Here is a 20256-nt window from a genome sequence, read left to right on the forward strand (position 1 = left end):
TTCAGTAGAATGGATTAATAAAATACAGTATATTCACATAATATTATACAATAATACAAATTGGTGAACTATTACTAAATTCAGCAAAATGAAATCTGAAAAATCAAAATTTGAGCAAAAGATACTACACATACACTCATATACACACACCCACATGCTGTTTCTGCATATAAAATGTAATAAAAGGCAGGGACTTCTGGGTGGCTCAGTTGGTTAAATGTCTGACTCTTGATTTTGGCTCAGATCATGATCTCATGGTCGTGGGATTAAGCCCCATGTCTGCTTGAGATTCTCTAGCCTCCTCTCTCTCTCTCCCCCCTCCCCTACTAGTGCTCTCTCTCTCTCAAAATAAATAAACCTTTAAAAAATTTAATAAAAGGCAAAATTCAAATATCGAGCTCAAAGTCAAAACAATGGTTTCTTTGGGGGAAGGGAAAGAAGAAGAAAATGAGGAAGGAGGTGAGGCTGTTTCCTAGGGTGCTAACAATATTTTATTGCCAGTTGTGGTTGGTGATTATATGGATTTTGTGATGATTCATTGAGCCATCTTTAGTCCTTTTGTACTCTGCATACATTTTTGCTTCACAACAACAATAACAACAACAACAAAGCATTTAAAAATTAGGTTTAGGTGTGAGCGTTAAAAGTAGAACATTAGGTTCCTAACAGCAAGAAATGTTTCCGTCTCCAACAGTGTCATTTTCAGAAAATTTGCCAAGTGCCTGCCACTTGACAAAACACACAATGAATAGTTTCCAAAATACTGAATGAATCAAGGAGAATGTGGGTTATTTTTAAAAATTGAATGTTGGCAAAATTCACATGGTAAAATTTACTCTATTTAAAAATGTACACATGTAACAATTATAGCTAATATTAAAATGAGCTGCTCATATAATATGCCATCATATAATTGCCATCACCTTTTTTGTTAAATGCTATAATTCTTTGCATGTGAAAACTCAGGTAACATACACTCAAGATGTCTTTGAGAGTTAAAAAGGAAACAAGGCCATGGCTAACTCTAGAAACCAGACACCAACTGTCTATAGCTGTTGGATAGAATAGAAATAAAGTGTTGATGGTAAATTGTGCTAAGAAAGAAATATCAATGAATACTAGAATTCTTATGGTGTAAACATTGATATTTATATAGATAATAATGATTATTAAACTGGCACATTCCTAATTTATCCCTTTATTTATAAAGTATTTTTATGTGATTTTTTTTTACCAAGTGATAAAAAATAATAATATTCTCAAATTCTTGTTTGGGTAAACTTTGCCACAGAGTAAAAGCTATGGCTTCAAAACCTGAATGATCTTGGGAAAGTGAAACAACTCTTCTTGCAATCTATATACTAATATGGAACTTTAAAAGGCAGTACCCTAAAGTGGGGCCATAACATGTTGATCTCATGCAACAATTTTTTTTCTATGAGGTAGCAGAACTTAGCCATTGCACTTGCATTATTGTCGGACTGTGACAACGCAGTGACAAACTCGGCCAATATAATTTAGGGGGGCTGCTCTCCTTCATTCTAGAAATACACAGTTTTCTATTTTTAGAAATAGTGTTTCAGGGTACACTGGAAATTCAGGATAGCATTATCCTCAAAATTTATGTCCTATTAAGATCATCCCATATCAGTATTTCCGAGAACTTAGGACAACTGTCCTTGGTAAACAAGGCAGCTTTAAGTGTCACATAGGAATAACATTAAGACACTGAAACACCTAATTTGAAATTTTTCCCTTTTTAATTTTCTTTTAGCATATTCAGTTATATTAAGGACACTGTCTTGGTTTATTTGTAATTTGTCTTTAGCCACATTTGCCAATTTACTAATCTGCTTTCTAAGGAGAACATCAAGCTTAGCACTTCTAGTAGAAAGTAATATATACATTTAAAATGTCCTAACACCACCCTGGTTTCATTGTATTTACTTGGCAGTTGTCTTGCATTATGAAAAGTAAAAATGATTTTTAAGATTTTCTTTTATTATTTAATGTATTAAATAAAATAATATGCTTTAAAAAGATACCAGTTTTATGAAAGATATCAAGGAAATAAATGATCAGATGTCACTGAGATGTGGCAAAAACCATGAAGGTAGCCAAATTTGGGAAATAATGCCTTATAGATTTAGATTTCTTGGTCCTTCACTTAATTAGCATGTATTTGAGATTCTTTTGTGCAGAGCACAACTGCAGATGGAAAGAAATAGAAAGTTCAATGCTGATATCAAAACACCTGTCATCTATTTGAGGAAACAAATACCTGAAAAGTCAGAAACAGGCAACACTTAACTAACAACACAAGGCAATAATAAAAACACTGTCATATGGTAGACCATGACTAATCTCTGTCTGCAGTACCTCCAACTTGATGTTAAGGTTATTTCTATGAACGTACTTTTGCATTTGCTGCAAAACCTTAATTTCTGTAGTAAGAAGGATAGTTTTCTCTGGAACATAAAACATTTTGAAGAACTGATACAACTTTTGCTCTTCCAGCAAAATAAAAGTCACACATATAAAAACTGTTCCCATATTTGCAAGGAGGCCACACATGTAGTTAGGAGGACCTCTTGTGTACTTTCTCCCAAAGGTTAAACTGTCCCAGATTTAGGTTAGTTTAAGGGTCACTGAAAACTAGTGTAAGAAAATGAAGGATGGGGGAACTTGGTTGGCTTAGTCAGTAGAGCATGTGACTCTTGATTTCAGGGTTATGAGTTCAAGCCCCATATTGGGTGTACAGATTATTTAAAAAATAAAATCTTAAAAGAAAAGAAAATAAAGAAAGGAAAAGAAAGGAAAATGAAGGCTGATTCTATTATATGCAATATCTACATATATTCAGATGTTTATTCAAATGTATTCAAAATATATTGAAAATTCCTATCTTTGGACACTGTTCTGTGAGAGCAGAAAGTAAAATATTCCAATTTTGTTTTAATATTCAGATGTTTGGAAATATGGAGCTCATTTATTCAGGTGGCTGATTGAATTTTCACTTTTATGTGGAATTTTACTAACATGAGTACATACATCTGAGTGAGCATAATTATAGGAAATTTTTTTTTCTCTCCTTTGTTTCTTTATTTTCTAAAATTGTACTGTATCTTTAAGTTGAAGTCAATACAATTTCCAACACCCTCTCTGTGGCCATGGTTACTTCTAGATCACTCTTAATGTTTTATTATTTGGCTCTTGCTGCCTAAAACATTTTCTTAAAATCAAGGTTTTATTAGTCACTTTAAAAAATTAATCAAATCTGTGGAACCTGGGTGTCTCAGTCAGTTAAGTGTCTGCTTCAGCTCAGGTCATGATCCAGTGGTTCATGGGATCCAGCCCCACGTCAGGCTCTGCGCTAACAGCTCAGAGCCTGAAGCCTGCTTCATGGATTCTGTTCCCTCTCTCTCTGTCCCTCCTTTGCTCATTCTCTCCCTCTCTCTCTCTCTCTGTCTCTCTCTCTCAAAAATAATTAAAACGTTAAAAAATTAATCAAGTCTTATCTTTCAGTTTTCTTCCTCCTCAATTTCCCTATCCCTGTTATATAAGTAATCCATTTTTATCTCATTATAATGTAAATTTACATAACTAGGAATTATAAATACTCCAGATCATAGAAATTTTTATTCAATCATTAATTCACTTTGTATTAATCATTATGAAAGTATTGTAGATGTTAACAAAAAACTGTACTGAAAATGAGAATAAGTGCTCTGTAGATGTATTTTACAGAGTCCATACTTACTTTCGTTCTTAGAATTCCAAAACAATGTAAAAAAAAAAGAAATCCCAATAGAATTTGAAATCACCCTAACTTTGCCCCAGTTTAAGCACATTTTAAATTGTCATGCTGGTTCATAGGCAAATTAAAAATTTTAACAGAGAAAGTCCAGTTTTCATCATTTATGTACTAACAAACTTAGATTCTGTATCAGGAAATAAGGTTAAAAGCTTTAAGTGATAATGAATTCATATCATGTACAGAGTGCCTTAATGGAATAACAATGTCAATTTGTGTCTTTTCTAGATAGTGTATTATTACTTTTTTCAAGAGACTGATAACCTAATGCACAAACTACAAAAAGAGACTCCCACAGAATCCATACTTCCATGTGTTCCCTAACGGTATTCTTTCCATTCTTTCCAGTATCCTCAGGTACACAATCACCAGTGATGTCAAAGCAGATCAAATTGCTGGTTACCATTTCGGTGATATCACTATCAATGAAAAAGTCCTGATTAATTCAGTCAAGAGTACAATCTCGAGTCAATATAAAAGAAACTTCCATCTCATCTGGAAAAACTTAATATGATCATGTTGTGTAAGCATTCCAGAAAAAAATAATCTAGTAATCCATTTTTAAAGTTATTATTCCGTAAGATATTTAATTCTGTCATACAAATAGTAGATTGCTGAGTAATAGTATATATGTTTAACCTTATACAAAATTGCCCAATTATTCCCACTAGCAATGTATAAGAGTTTCAGGTGCTCCACATCCTTACCAACCCTTAGTCTTGCCAGTATTTTTTTTATTCTACCCATTCTGATAAGTGTATACTGGTATCGTAATGTACATTTACATTTAATGGCTATGACAGTTGAACCTCTTTTTGTGTGTGTTTACTGACATCTTGATAACTTAGATGAATCTCAAAAGCACTATATGGAGTCAACTAGATGATGCCACTTATATAATATTCTTCAAAAGAAAACTACACTAATGAATAAAAGACCAGTTTTTGTCAAGATTTAAGGGAGGGAGAATGGTTTGACTACAAAGGGTGGTAGGAGGGAGTTATTTTGGGAAGGGGAGTAATAGAACAATTCAGTATCCTGCTACTGAATTACAAGAATTTATGTTTGTATTACAATTCATAAAACTCCCTACCAAAAAAGGTCATTTATGCTTGATGTTAACCTAAAAATGAAACAAAGAGCTATTATGCTGTAAACTTAAATCACTGAACATTTTAAAATATTCTTTGATATGAGATATTTGTGAAATTTCCAGATACTAAAGTATGAGGTAATTGAGTCTAAACATTTAAAAATCTTCTGGGGAAAAAGGAATTTTATTAATGAAATGGTAATGTGATTTCCTTTTAAATTGGTACAATGATATTTGGATTTCTTTCAGCTTTTTAGATGGAATATTACTTTTCATGGCTTTGTTGTTCACAGATTACGTTCAGCAACATATTTTATGGATAAGAAATAAGTATACTTTTGTTAATGCTCTTGGAGAATCCCTTAAAATCTAAAATTCAGTCATCCAAATAACTGCTCTTAAGTCATATTGATTAATTTGGAAATAAGAGACTATCGTTGCTACTTCTTAGATACAGAATATTCATCTTTATAAAATATATTTGTTTAAACACATTATTTAAATATAGTGCAATCATTTCATAACAATGCCACAAAATAATTACTACACTTCAAATAATTGACATAATAGCAGAATTAATAACTAACTCTTGATCCCACTAAGATTCTGTAACAAACTGTAGAATGCTACTATATATAACTCTAAGGAAGGTTAAAGTAAAAAATTTCATTAATTGCAGGCAATTGAGAATTGGTAGGTAAATTGCAACTCTTACCATTCCCCAAATCATAGAAGCACACTTCTTCCTTAAGAAAAAAAATTGATGGTGTTATTATATGAGGCATTTCCCCTGACACAAACCCCTTATCTGGAATATAATTCAACTTTTTCACTAAAGCTACAACTCCATGTAATAGGAAGTAGATTTCTGCCTCCTAAATCCTATGTCCTGACTTTTTCATTCTTAGTTACTATCCTCCAGCCATCTGGGCCTTTTTTTTAGTTCCTAAATCACACCAAGTTCTTACTCCATTCAGGACCCTTGCACATGCAGTTACCTATGATAAGAACCATCTTCACTTCAATCTTTTCATGGATAATTTTTGTAATACTCATATAAACTCAATTTCTTATCCATTAGTCAGAATGGCCTTTCCTGACCATTCTACCTAAAGTAATTCTTTTCTTTTCTCCATCATATCAAATTTTTATTTCTTCAACACTCACCTCTCTTTGAAGTTTGTTTGTGTACTGTTTTTCCCTAAACTGTAAGGTCTAAAAGAATTAAGAAGGTACCTATTTTTCTCATGGTTTTATCTCCATCCCCTAGTATAGTGCCAAACAAGTATTGGGAATGCAACAAATATTTATTTATGGCAGGAAAGCAGGAGACAAGAAGGAGGAAATTGGTCTGCTTTGCATTTGTTAAATTCACGTTTAACATAGCAATTTAAAGCTCAACAAGAGTCTAATGACATCCCATGTTAGCCTATTTCAAGGAGAAAGTGGACAGAATCACATGGACCTATGGGTTGAAAAAAATGATTGAGCATGAAATGTTTACCTGGTTACACAATTTCCTTAAATCAGAGGCAGTAAGTGAAACAAATAAATATAAAATAGAATATTTTCTATAAGTAAATTTATAAAAGTATAATTATAATATATAATAAATAGTATAGTGTTTTGCTTTTAAAAGCACATCTTTATTCTAGAAAATAACTTCCACAAGAGCAAGGACTGGTTTGTCTCATTCAATGCTTTTCAGCATCCGGCATAGTGCCAGGAACAAAGTGGCTATGGATTAAACAAAAAGCGATTCACAAAATAAACAGGAATTAAGAAGGGCACTATTCAGATCACCTAAATCAGAGTATGTAACCACTAATTCCAAACTTCTGCTTTATGTGCATTTTTCTGATAAATTTCATTTATACCTAAACATCGACTAAGATTCTGCTTAGGAGATTACTTGGAATCTGAGGTCCAAATAATAAAATTAATGAGAAAATATCTCTCTCCCTATTATGATTCTCTACAGAGTCTACTTTCATACTTATTCATCAGAGAAATTGAGCTGTATATGGGAATGGTAGCATATCTACAAAAAGGAGCTCTTATCATGGACCTCAGAAACTCTGTAAATGGCCTGTTGACCACAAGGGTATTTGAAAAGTTACATGTTTCAAGGAGTACTTAATGGCCAACAGGGCCATTATGTTGTCCATTGAGTTTATTTTATTTGTTGTTTATTGTATTATATAAATATTTGGGGGAGGTGACATGTGGTGTGACTAAGAAGTTTTCTTTTTCCATTTAGGTAAGGTATCACTACCGGATATTTTTCATCCTTTTAACTATAAGAATTAGTTCAGTTAAGTATCTTTTACTATGATCTCTCCTTTTTAACCATGAAATAGAAGAGATTTATATTAAAAATATTCTTCAATCCTAAAACATCTCAATGATGGAAATTCTGAATTATAGAATTTCAAAATCTTCAAAAGAAAATTGAGAGGGAAGAGCTCTGAAAGTAGTATGTGTAAAGGAGATAGGAAAATTAAACTAGCATTTGAAAGAAAACAGTAAAATATAGTGGGAGAGTCAAGTTGTATCTGATGAAAAATCAGAAGCTGACACTCGAGAGGTTGTCAGGGATCAGATCATGAAAGACCATATTGAGTATTCACATGCCCAGTTTGCCTGGGAAAGTTCCAGTTGGCACCTGTGATCCTGACAGAATTATTAATAATTATACCCTTTCACTATAAAAATGTCTCCATTTTGTATAACAAATATATGGTATATTACCTGCAAGTCTACGTAAGACAACTGGATCTTATGGTATTAGGGGAGTTACTGCAAATATTTAATGTGGCAATATAACAACCATATTTGTATTTCAAGAAGTCATTCTGGGGGGCCCTGGGTGGCTCAATCGCTTAAGCCTCTGACTTCGGCTCAGGTCATGATCTCATTCATGGTTTGTGAGTTTGAGCCCCACGTCAGGCTCTGCGCTGACATCTCAGGGCCTGGAGCCTGATTCGGATTCTCTCTCTCTCTCTCTTTCCCTCTCTCTCTCTCTGACAGTCCCCACCCCCTTGTGCTCTGTCTCTCTCTCAAAAATAAATAAAATGTAAAAAATTTTTAAAAAATAAGTTATTCTGAAGTAAAACTATTTTTATTTGCAGATAACAATATTGCATATAAAAAATCATAAGGGACCTATAAGAACTACTGGAATAACTTTTAGAACAAATACTAGAGGATATAAAAGTAATATACAAAATATATTGCTTTTCTATATAATAATAATAAACAGAAAATAATTTAAAAACATAACTTAAAATGAGACAAAATACTTAATAAACTTAAGGAGAATGTGCAGTGTCTACACTGAAATATATAATTAGTGAGAAGAACTTAAGAAAACCTAAACATAAAGAAAGATAAACCATGCCCATGGATTGTAGGACTTAACATTGTCAAAATGTCAATAATTTTTAACTTGATCTATACATTCAGTACCACTTCAAAAGAGACACAGCAGGACATTTTTGTTTTGTTTGTTTTTGTATAAGTTGACAAATTTACTAAAAATATGTGAGGATATAAAAGATGTAAAATAGATAAATCAGATCTTGCAAAAGAAAAATACATAAGGATATATTTCATATTCAGTGCCTTATTTCAAGATTTATTACAAGGCTACAATGATCAAAGTTATATGGTACTGACTTAAGAATAGTCAAGTAGACCAATGGAATAGAAAACAGATTTCAGAAACAGAACTCAACATACATGTCAATAACATTTTGACAAAGTTCAAAGGAATGTCAATTTGAAAAGGAAAATCTTCCCAGAAAATAGGGCTAAGACCATTGGATAAATGTATAGGGGAAATGAATCTCATCCTCTAACATATTAAATGAAAATAATAAAAAATTGAGATGGATCAAAGAGAAATCTATAATTACAAAGCCTCTAGAAAAAAATATGAAAATATTTTTGCAAACTTGGGGGAGGCAAATATCTTAGATAGGATAGAAAACCACTAACCAGAATAGAAACAATGATGAATTATACTTTAAAATTGAACATTTTGTTCATCTAATCAATAAATAATAAGCCCATAGACTGGAAAAATATTTTCACTACTTATATCTGACAAAGGACTTTTATTTATAATTCATAAGGTACTCCTACAAATCAATAATAAAATATATCAAAACAAACAAAAAAACCTGAATAGGTACAACTTTACTCCCACTATAATGGTTAAAACCCCAAAGTCTTTAGTTACCAGCTTCTGACATGTCCCCAGTGATCCTTATCTTCCTGGTATTCACACATTCACACTTTTACCTAAACCTTTCCCACTGTGTATCAGGATTGTTCTCTGTTACTAACACCACATGGCAATAGTATTGGTACATAATTATAAGATTTTATTACAAAATTCTATGGCTTCTATCTTGAGTTCTCTCTTGCACGCATGAGCGTGCATTCTCTCTTTCTCTCTTCTTTCTTTTCACTCCACTTCTCCATCACCATGGAAAGGCCACCAGTCAAGGAAATGGAGCTTCCTATCAATATAGGAGTGAACTTGGGAATGGATTGTCCAGAACCTGCAGATATCTGGAACCCTGTTCAAGAACTTTATTGCAACCTCATGAGAGATCGTGAACCAGAATCATCCAACTAAGTCACCCCTGGATTTCTGATCCTCAGAAACCTTGTAAGATATGCTTTGGATACCTGCTTATATAGAAATAGGTAACTAAAACAAAGGCAGACAATACCTAAAGTTGTAAGGGCTTGCAGCAACTTGAACTGTCACACATTAGAAAATTGTTCCAATAATTTCTTATAATATACAAATAAATCAATTCTGTGTCCCATCAATCCCCCCAAGAGAAACGGAAACAGGTCCAAAGAAACACTTGTACAGTAATGTCCTTGCCAGCTTTGCCCAAACTGCTTCAAATTGGATACATCAAGAAAAGACTCAGTAAACATGCTGTAATTCATACCATGGATTCTTAACAATAAAAAGGAACTCATAATATCTGCAACATTATTATGTCTCAAAAACGTTATGTTTAGCAAAAGCAGCTAGGTACAACCTGTTGATTTCATCACTATCAAGTTCTAGAACAGGAAAAAAAAAGTCTATGGTGAGAAAAGCCACAAGAGAGACTACCAGAAGAAGGGAGGAAAGGGAGAGTAGACAGGTAGCTAGTTGGAAAGGAGCACAAGAAAATCTACAGGTGTGATGGAAAGTAATATATATTAAAAACCTGTGTGTGTGTGTGTGTGTGTGTGTGTGTGTGTGTGTGTAGGAGGGATGGTTATACTAGTGGATACATTTGAAAAAAATTCATCTAACTATACACCTAAATTCTGAATATTTTACTACATCCCAATTGTCTTTATTTAAATAATATATTTGATACAAGGAAAGTCTCTTTGCTGGGTGGTAAATTACTAAGATAGCAAAACTGGAATCAGAACGATACTTTGGGTGACAGATATAGTACCCTACACAACAGATAATGTTGAGTTTAATTCTATGATCATACCTATTAGGCACAAAGAAAAACATGAGTTAGTCATGACACTTAATAGCAAAATATCAGCTTGGATTGTCTCCTTCCTCCTTACTCTCCAGGGTTTGCTGGACAACAACGTGAGTTTGCTCTGAAAAATGGGTTGAGTAATTTTGCTCAGAAACTAAAAGACAGTGGTGTCACACTATCTCTGGAAAAAGATGCTCCTTTGCATATCATTAAGGAAGCTATCTTCAAGAAGTTTCATATGTTAGCATATATTTTCTTATTATATTGGCATCTAATTGACATCTGTTAGAAATATTAAGTTTATAATAATGATCTAAAATCAATGATTAGCATAGGCATTCTACAAACTCGGGGACCTCTCCCCTATTTTCTTTTCCTATACAAGTTAAGGTAGGAGACTAAAGAACTAGAGAATTTTTATTAAGAAACTCTCTTCTGCACTCTCCTAAAATTTGGAGTTTAACAGAGGTGGAGAAGACACTTCTGCTTCTAGGAATATCCCCAGGAAATAGACCCTATAGAAGTAACAAAAACAATAACAAAAATGACAACATACAAGGGATGATTAACATGTGTGAAGCCCTTTACACATATCATATCAATTACTACACAAAATAATCTTATGTAAAATTATTATCTTCCTTTTTTTATTTGAAGACACTAAGACTACATGAAGGTGGCTGAGAGCCATCAAGTGATGGTAGGGATAGTAATTGGAATTCTGGTTAAGTGTGGCTCCATAGCTTATGTTCTTTAAGGACTACATTACACTACAGGACCTATTTGCTTTTTTGTTTTTACTGGCAGCTGCATATGCTGAATTTAGAGTGAGATACTGTTAGGAAAATAAAAAGGCTTTTCTTTCTTCCTTTTATAAAAAAAGACAAATTTCAGGGAAAAGAAAATGAATTTTTAATTATTTAATTGAAAAAGAATTATTAAAGATCTATTAGAGGCAAAGCCTTTCTCTAAAAGCCTGGGTTATATCAGTAGACAAATCAGCAACCTTGCTTTCATTAATCCTGGCTTCTAGCTAAGGGAGGCAGAAAATGAAAAGTAAAAAATAATAAACCTGTAAGCAACATATAATAAAATTATCTGCTTAATTACTTAAGGCTTGAAGTATAAGGAAGGATCAAACATAGATGAGGATAAGTGGAATTTTGAGTACAAGGTTGAGGGTTGTTTGCAACATTACATTGAATAATCAGTGTAGGCCTCATTGGGAAAGTAATATTTGAGAAAAGACTTGAAGTAGGTGAACTAGCCAGTGGATACTTGGAAGAAATATTGCAAAGGTAACACAAGTTTTTAGTTAAAAAAATTTTTAATGTTTATTTTTGAGAGAGAGAGAGAGAGAGAGAGAGAGAGAGAGAGAGAGAGAATAGGCAGGGGAGGGGCAGAAAGAGAGGGAGACACAGAATCTGAAGCAGACTCCAGGCTCTGAGCTGTCAGCACAGAGTCTGACTCAGGGCTCAAACCCATGAACTGTGAGATAGTGACCTGATCTCAAGTCAGACCAGACACTTAATGACTGAACCACCCAGGCGCCCTGGGAACAGAATATTAAATATACTTTCCCTGTTGTCACGACCAATGTCGAGAACAGAGGAAAAAATGGCAAGAAGTGTTAGGATCTCATTTAATACAAATCTGTTAGGCACCAAAAAGAGGCAGACCTTGCTAGAGAAGGCTAAAACAGGTCATGGATTCCTTTTCCTTTTCCCAGTTTGGAGCCACATAACAGATGTGTAAGGAATCAATGACAGAGGTGTTCTTACAGAAGAAGGTTATTGGCCTATGAGTAGAAAGAGCTGTGCAATTTCATATCCCCTCCTCCCATGGAGGTACTTGTTCCACTTCTATCTCAAGACAATTAAAAAAGAAGTCACAAAATCCACTCATAGATGTCCACTGTGAGAGAAAACTAAGGAGGGCAATTGCTATCCCTACCCCAAACAGAAAATTGCATACCTGCTTTAATGCTCTCTGAAACAGAGTGGATAGAGAACTCTTAGGTAAATTTGGCCTTTATTCTCTATAATCTGAAGAGTCTAAATGACTAGCCTGATTCTTTCCTGAAGAAGTCTAAAGGCAATAGGCTTGTTTGAATGACCCAATAGTGAATAGAGTTAGAAAGATCTTCACTTCCAGAATCTGACAGGGAGTTTGCTAAGTCTATCAGTTCATATTTTCTTCCTCCCTCACTCCTTCCCTCCTTCCTTCTTCCCTCTCTCTCTCCCTCCCTCTCCTCTCTGCCCTTCCCATGAATGCCAAAACAAATGAATGCCAAAACAAAACAAAATCATCTTGGAATTGTCTTTAAAAACTGTCTATCTGGTGAGATGATGCTAGCAGGGAATCAGGGTGGGTATATTTTGGAGTGGAGCTAAAGGGGTGTCATCCAACATCAGCCATCATATAGTATAACTCATGTCAGGGAATAATGTGATGCTATAGGTCCCCAAAAGTGGGGAGGAGAAAGAGGGTATCTTCATAGAACCCATCCAATCTCCCCATGAAAGAATAATTGAACATTTAGGTATCTGTCACCCAGATAATACTAATTAAGATCTTTCTCCTCCTTTAATTATCTTCTATCTTTCCACTCCAATCTCAAAAAATAGTCAAAAACAGCATAACAAGAGCATAACAAACATAACAGCATAACAAGCATAACAAAAACAGCATAACAAAAAATAGTCAAAAACAAGCATAACAAGCCAAATCCTAGGTCAAGCCTGATCAAAAGAATAGAAGAAAAAACAAAACAAAACTCACTGGGAGGTTGAAAGATCAATTTAGATGAGAGTTTAATACCTAAAAACAAGATTATTCTAAACTCTAAAATAAAGAGAAAACTTATAGGATTTGTCTTAGATATTGTCCAGGTGTGAGGAAAAGAGATTCAACAGATGAGGTTTGAAGAGAAACACAATTTCTAGGCTGTACATAGCAAGTTCAATAAATCTGTTATTGGGAGGTTCAGGCAAATTTTAAGTATCATCTCCTAAGAGAAGACATGAAATTAAAGATCTACAAAAATCCTTAGGAAAAAAATAATGAAAGACGAAATCGAAGCAACTAAACTAAATATTCAAGCAGAAATAATATTACTACTTCAATATCTGGGTATCTATGTTCAATATGTTAATATTTAAGGTTGACATTTTAATCACCTCAATCATACAAGCAACTGCTTAATTAACTTTGGCATATGATAGCTTAATATCAAAGTGCTTAAGCTTCAATTTCCAGAGGAGTATGAACTTACACCTAGAAACTGGGGCTTTATTTTTTTTCTGAGAATTTTTGCATGCACATTCTTTTCTCTGGTCTCATGAGTTTGATAAGGAAAATAATATTTTCTTTGTGAAAGCTGTAGGAAATGAGATATGGAGAAGTTAAGGGACTAGTCTGAGTCTTCTTGAATATTAGTTGTACAGCAGGATTAAAACTCCTCTAATCACATTCTTAGGGCAATAATCCAAACTACACAAGTATAGCCACCCTTTTGCTTTCTAATGGTAAGAAAATACTTGGATTGTTTTGAGATATGAAAGGCCTCTCTAGTTGACTTTACTGGGAGGGTTGTTTGCTATTCATTTCTCCCATATTCTGGAGAATAAATATCCTTTAAAAGAAAATAAAAAACCCTTCTTTAAGTTACACATTAGTGGCTTGGAGTAAAAATAAAATTTAACTCCAAATCATATTAATCCTTATAGTATTGTGATAAGATTGCAAAATATGGTAATAATTCTATATCATTAAAAAATCATTGTATAACTCTATAGATAAAATGCCATGTAAATGCTAAATAAGTAGCACTGGCATTACACTCTCCACCCATTAATAAGGAAAACCATATGAATAGCAAATAAAATAATAGTGGGGAAAACAAGAATACTTTTAAGCAAAGATCCTTTGTAATCATTGAAACCCTGCCATGAACACAAGTTTGGTTGTAGAACCAAAGTCTACATAGTAAGACCAATATGTACTTGTTCCCCTTCAATTACAAGTATGTGTCATTCCAGGGGCACCTGGGTGGCTCAGTTGGTTGAGTGTCTGACTCCGGCTCAGGTCATGATCTCGCTGTTCATGAGTTCGAGCCCCACATCCGGCTCTGCGCTGACAGCTCAGAGCCTGGAGCCTGCTTCAGATTCTGTGTCTCCCTCTCTCTCTGCCCCTCCCCACTTGTGCTCTGTCTCTCTCTGTCTCTCAAAAATAAACAAATGTTAAAAAAAAACATTTAAAAAAACAAGTATGTGTCATTCCAGCAAAGTCTACTTGTATTTCAACAATGAAAAGCCCGTTTTGGAATGGCTAGGAAACTGTGGCAGTGACAAGGAGCCAGAGCCCTACTAACATATTTACAACAAAGATAAAGTCTCCAAAGTTAGCATTATTTCCCTTCAATTTGAAAAATTCTTTTTTTTTTTAAGTTTGTTTATTTTCAGGGGCACCTGGGTGGCTCAGTCAGTTGGGCGTCCGACTTCAGCTCAGGTCATGATCTCACAGTTCGTGAGTTCAAGCCCCAAGTCGGGCTCTGTGCTGACAGCTTAGAGCCTGGAGCCTGCTTAAAATTCTATGTCTCCCTCTCTCTCTGCTCCTCCCCCACTCATGCTCTGTCTCTCTCTCTCCTTCAAAAATAAGTAAAAACATTAAAAAATTTTAAGTCTATATATTTTCAGAGAGACAGAGACAGTGCAAGTGGGGAGGAGCAGGGAGACTGAGAGCGAGAGACAGAGAGAAAGAGAGAATTCCAAACAGGCTCCATGCTACCAGCACTGAGACCAATGTGGGGCTTGAACTCATGAACTGTGAGATCATGACCTGAGCTGAAATCAAAAGTCGGATGTTTAACCAACTGAGCCACCCAGGCACTCCCAACTTGAAAATTTTTTGACATGGAAGCAAATTTCAAGTGTATAGAACAGAGACCTATATCATTAAGTATTCTGTAGTTCAAATATTTTGAGGAGATTATTCTAAATGAAGTCTAAGATATCAGACAGACATTTATGTAACTATTTAAATTAAAAGCCAATTCTTAAATTCCTGCCTATAAGTCAAATATTTTGTGTAGATGGTGATGGGCAGCTGGATTTTGAGAAATACTGGGTGATCATATTTTTCTTTTTTCTTTTTTTTCCAGGTACATGTTTGCCCCAGGGTAGACTGTTTGAAATTTTACACCTACAACTAAGCAATTAACTATGCTGAGGAAATTATTTTTCTTCTAAATAAAACCAAGTGGAGGATTTAGAAATATAGGAAAGAATAAGGTTGTAGCTAGAGATGAATTCTGTTAACAAACAGGGTTATAGTGAAGAATCACAAGATCCTCTCTACAAGCAGGATCATAGCCTGTTAAAGTTAAAACTATGAAAAAATTGGTTATGGGTCAAAATCTTCAGCAGCTCACCTTAAGAGTCACCTGAAGCATTTCTGTTCAGGGAACAGCTAAGAACAGAAAATATTTACAAGTCTTGAACTCAGTTTTCTTCTTTTATAATTCAGTGTGGGGCACCTGAGTGGCTCAGTCAGTTAATCATCCAACTCTTGGTTTCAACTCATGATCTCAAGGTCTGTATAGGTTCAAGCCCCAAGTCAGGCTCTGTGCTGACAGCGTAGAGCCTGCTTGGGATTCTCTCCCTCCTTCTTTCTCTCTCTCTCTCTGTCTGTCCCTCCTCTGTTCATGTTCTATCTCTTTCAAAATAAACTCAAAAAAATAAAAAAATAAATTAATAAATGAAATAAAATTCAGTGCTCAAACTTCAAGGTAAGGGTTACATTTAATATCAAAAAGTTAATCAAATTCATGTCTATTCAATCTATCCTTGAAAAAAATTATGTTATAAAAATCTTATTTTATTCTGATAGATATAAAAATATATTTGCTTTTAACACTTATTCCTATTTATTCTAAAAAGTTTCTATTACATTAAAATTTCTATTTCTTTTTTCTTGTTAGGGTATCTTTACTCTGAGGTGAAATGTAGTTACATTGAAAGAGTTTATAAAATTGTAAAATTTGTTTTAAAACCTGTATGTATGAAAAGTTGTACATGGAGTGTATGTAGTTTGTGAATATAATTACACACACATTCACACATGTATGCATATTTTATTTTTTCAGCCAATGTTTACTCACACATGAGTTGGGTTTACTAAAATTATTTCTAGATATTCCTTATCCTTTGTGGTTTATATAATATGCCCAATGTTACAAATGAAAAATTCTGTATATGAATTGACTCATTATGCTCAGTTGAGTAATAAAATAGCATTAATCAAAGCACTTGTAAATATTAAATATGGTGATAAATAAACTTCTAGAAATCAGCAAAGTAAATACCACTTTTTTTCAATGTGGGTCTAGGGTACTTATTGAAAGTGAATATTCCTGAGATCCATCCCAGAAATAAAGATTGAGAATCTTTCAGTGTAGGGTTCAGGAATCTCCATTTTGGTAAGTTTTTTAGGTGATTCTTATGACAGCACTATAAACAAGATACAGGACAGTTTACATAACTCTGAGTTTCAGAAACTAATATTTCCCACACAAGAAGAGATATTAAGTGCTAACATCCTCATCCCAATGCTTTATATCCTCTTTGTTTTCCTTTGGTATAAACACAGCGTAATAAATTTAGTCAATTTAATAAGGGGTAAAAACTTATTCTTTGCATGTATATAAATGAAAAAGTCAATTAAATATTTGTTTCTTAAAGTTCCCTTCAACTTTCTAGGTGGTTCTACTGCCACTATTTACCCCCCAAACGTCTTTTAAATTGGCTCCTAAGATCCTACATTTTCCCAGATGCTTTTTTGTCCTCCTTTAGAATCAGCTTTAGACATCAAAGCTTCTATTTCCATACGGCCCTATTCAGCCACTCAAATGGCTTTTTTTTTTTTTTATGAGATTGCAGCAAACTAAAACTCTGATCACATTCTCTGCACTAAACTGCAATGACTCCATTCCCTCTCATTACTGAGAAAATATGCAAATCCTCCTATTGGAGAGTTTACATTACACATTATTTACATTATTTAGAGCTATCTAAAAAGCTCATCTACTAAGCAAAGAATTGAAAATTAAAATGTATCACTAAAGTTTTACTTTTTATATAATATTGGAAAAGTCAGAGCTGTGGCAACAAAAAGGCATGTTAAATATGATACTATTATGAAAAATAATAAAATTATATATTTTTCATTAAAATAAGGCTATTGGAGATAAATAAGAATATCTTCATTGATTTAGTTATAAAATTGTTTACTAAGATAGACATGAAGAGGAAGGAAAGACATATTTCCCTATGTCCTGTCTAGATTTCAATCCACAGGTTTCATAAATGGTAACAATATGAGAATGATATTCTATCCATAAGCAACTATCATCTCTTTAATTCCTGAGACAAATTAAGAGCTACACAAAACACTGAACAGAAATATATATGCATAATTTTTAAATAGAAAAAATGATTTTCCAGGATTCCACTCAAATGTATTGCATAGAACAATTTCCAGTGAAAGGTAGTATACACTTCTGAGAAAGCTACCTAATCTTATACTCTTAATGAAAACACATTCTATTTTTATAGTAAAGAACAAAGGTATGAAAAGTGCTGAAAGAATTAAGCAGAACCTGTCTCTGCTTAAAAACTCCAAAAAAAAAAGGCTTTCACTCCTTGTTTTCCCTGTGTCTCTTCTTTATCAGAAATATTTATCTGCCAATACCTACCCTAGAGAATGGAGGACCAGAGAAGTTAACAAGAAAATTTTGATAAAATAAAATAAAAGTTTAACTCTCATGCCTTTTGTCTTCTTTTGCCACAACTACTACACAAGAGTATCAACTCCCACAAAAACCTTAGGGCAATGACTTGATTTCTTCTATAGCCAGTTTTCTTCTCTTCTTTTTGTGGGGTGCTAGGTGGAGGAAGATAAGAGTAATTCTTCCAGAGCTTTACTTCAAAATGACAGTATAGAGGAAAGCAAGAAATGTAAGTAGTGGACTTCTAACTTGACTTTGGCTCTGGCTAGAAATCCTGAGGGTATGTGTACGTGAGGTCCAGGGGCTATTCAGGTGTGTAGATAAATGATGATCTATAGGTGGAAGAATATTCTCCTGATACTTTTGGTGCAATGAAGTTCAGGAAAATTTGGGTGCAAAGCACTTCAGAGCATATAATTGCTCAGCGTTTTTAGGAATTCATCTTCCCCTTACCCATTTTCCATTTAGTGCAGCAAGGCTTTAAGGTATCAATGCATAACTTCACAATTTTGGCTTAACATTTACTTCGTTCAGCTTATTTTTCAACACTGCAGCAAGACCACCTCTTTTCTAGCCATATATCCTCTATAAATTCATCAACTACATTATCCACCCCATGCCCCAGTCCTCCTCCCACCTCCTGGAGGGTGTAGAGAAATCAGAATAGTCCCACCACCACCACCCCCAGAGGTTTTTAGTGCTCTCTGGCTCCCTTGGCCTTCTGTCTGCACTATAGGGATGTCCTGTATAGAATTAGAGATGTCCTATGGGATTAGATAAGCTTCTTTTCCTTTTGGCCCTAACTGGGACTGCTGTCCCTGGTGCTGAACCATGTCTGCCCATCAGGGAATCTGCTGCTAGGTCAATGGGACTGAATAGAAAATCTGGCTGACTGATCTTAAGAATGTCCAGGTGCAGGAGCAAGCAATACTTTGGTGTACAGGAACAGAACCCCTCCCTGCCACATACATACATCTCCTGGGTGTGATCCAGGATCCCATTTGCAGTTTTCTGCTCTAGACCCCCCACCCAAAATGCCTCCAACATGGCCTCAATTGCTGGCATGTATCAGTTCAGCCCACCTCCATATCAGATTGCAATATTATCAAAATGCTACTCCCCAAATACAAAGTCTTCATGACGTTAGCTTTTCTACTCTAAAACAAAACAAATAAAATCAAAAAAATTAAGAAATAAATGAAAGTGACCTTCCTCTTTTCTCCCTCTCTTTTCTGCCCCCCTATTTTCACATTCCCCTCATTTATAACCCTATATCCCAGAACAGTGTTTAAAATCTGGGTGGTCTCCCGATTTCCACATCCCTCCCCCTCCCCCACGTCTCCGGAACAAAACAACGCTGAAAACAGCACATCTTACCCGGGGTAGAGCGATAGCAGGAGCAGAATCCACACCGTCATTTTCTGTGAAAATACAGGAGTCGAGTAGTCTGAGCTTCCTGTGCTCCATATATTTGTCGGACTCATCGCTTTTTTTCCTCCTCTGCCTCTAGCCTCTTGGGTGCAAAAGGATCCCTCCCCTTTGTATTATTATTATGCTTATGATCTGATGGTGGCTCCCCCCACCTGCCTCTAGTAGGTCCCTTCACTGAGATGCTGTGTTGCCATCAGCTCTGGGAATTAATATTCAGGGGGCAGAAATAAGATCAACACAAACGCTTGCAGATACCATCAAAGCGTCAGCTCTGGGAGCGGCTTCCAAGACTAGGGGAATAATGTATTTGAGGCAGGGGGAGGGTACAGGGAGAGACGCACACCGAGACAAATAAGGGAGAGAGATGCGCGCACACTCTACACATACTCCTGCCCCTGACACTTACACATACTCCCCCGGTCCATCGTTTTAGGATTATTTGTTTGCTGTTTTGATTTTTTTCTTTTAGTGAGGGCAGGCAGGGCTAAGGCTGTGTGTGTGTGTGTGTGTGTGTGTGTGTGTGTGTGTGTTTAAAAGAAATTTTAAAAAAAATCAAAGAGTCTCTGCGCAATTAACTATCACGCAGATTAACTATGAGGTCAAAGTGGAAGTG

At 34.7% G+C, this 20256-nt stretch overlaps 1 protein-coding gene across 6 annotated transcripts in view; it reads right to left on the bottom strand.

Annotated features, from left to right (window-relative positions):
• The window catches only part of GABRG2 (gamma-aminobutyric acid type A receptor subunit gamma2), a 108524-nt gene extending 88828 nt beyond the window's left edge, over positions 1–19696 (bottom strand). For all 6 annotated transcript variants that reach the window (XM_049647830.1, XM_049647827.1, XM_049647829.1 and 3 more), the window contains exon 1: positions 19590–19696. In XM_049647830.1, the coding sequence (XP_049503787.1) occupies positions 19590–19696 (107 nt within the window). The remainder of the gene's footprint in view (positions 1–19589) is intronic.
• Positions 19697–20256: the final 560 nt, after the last annotated feature.

This window comes from Panthera uncia, assembly GCF_023721935.1.
Source record: "Panthera uncia isolate 11264 chromosome A1 unlocalized genomic scaffold, Puncia_PCG_1.0 HiC_scaffold_17, whole genome shotgun sequence".
NCBI lineage: Eukaryota > Metazoa > Chordata > Mammalia > Carnivora > Felidae > Panthera > Panthera uncia.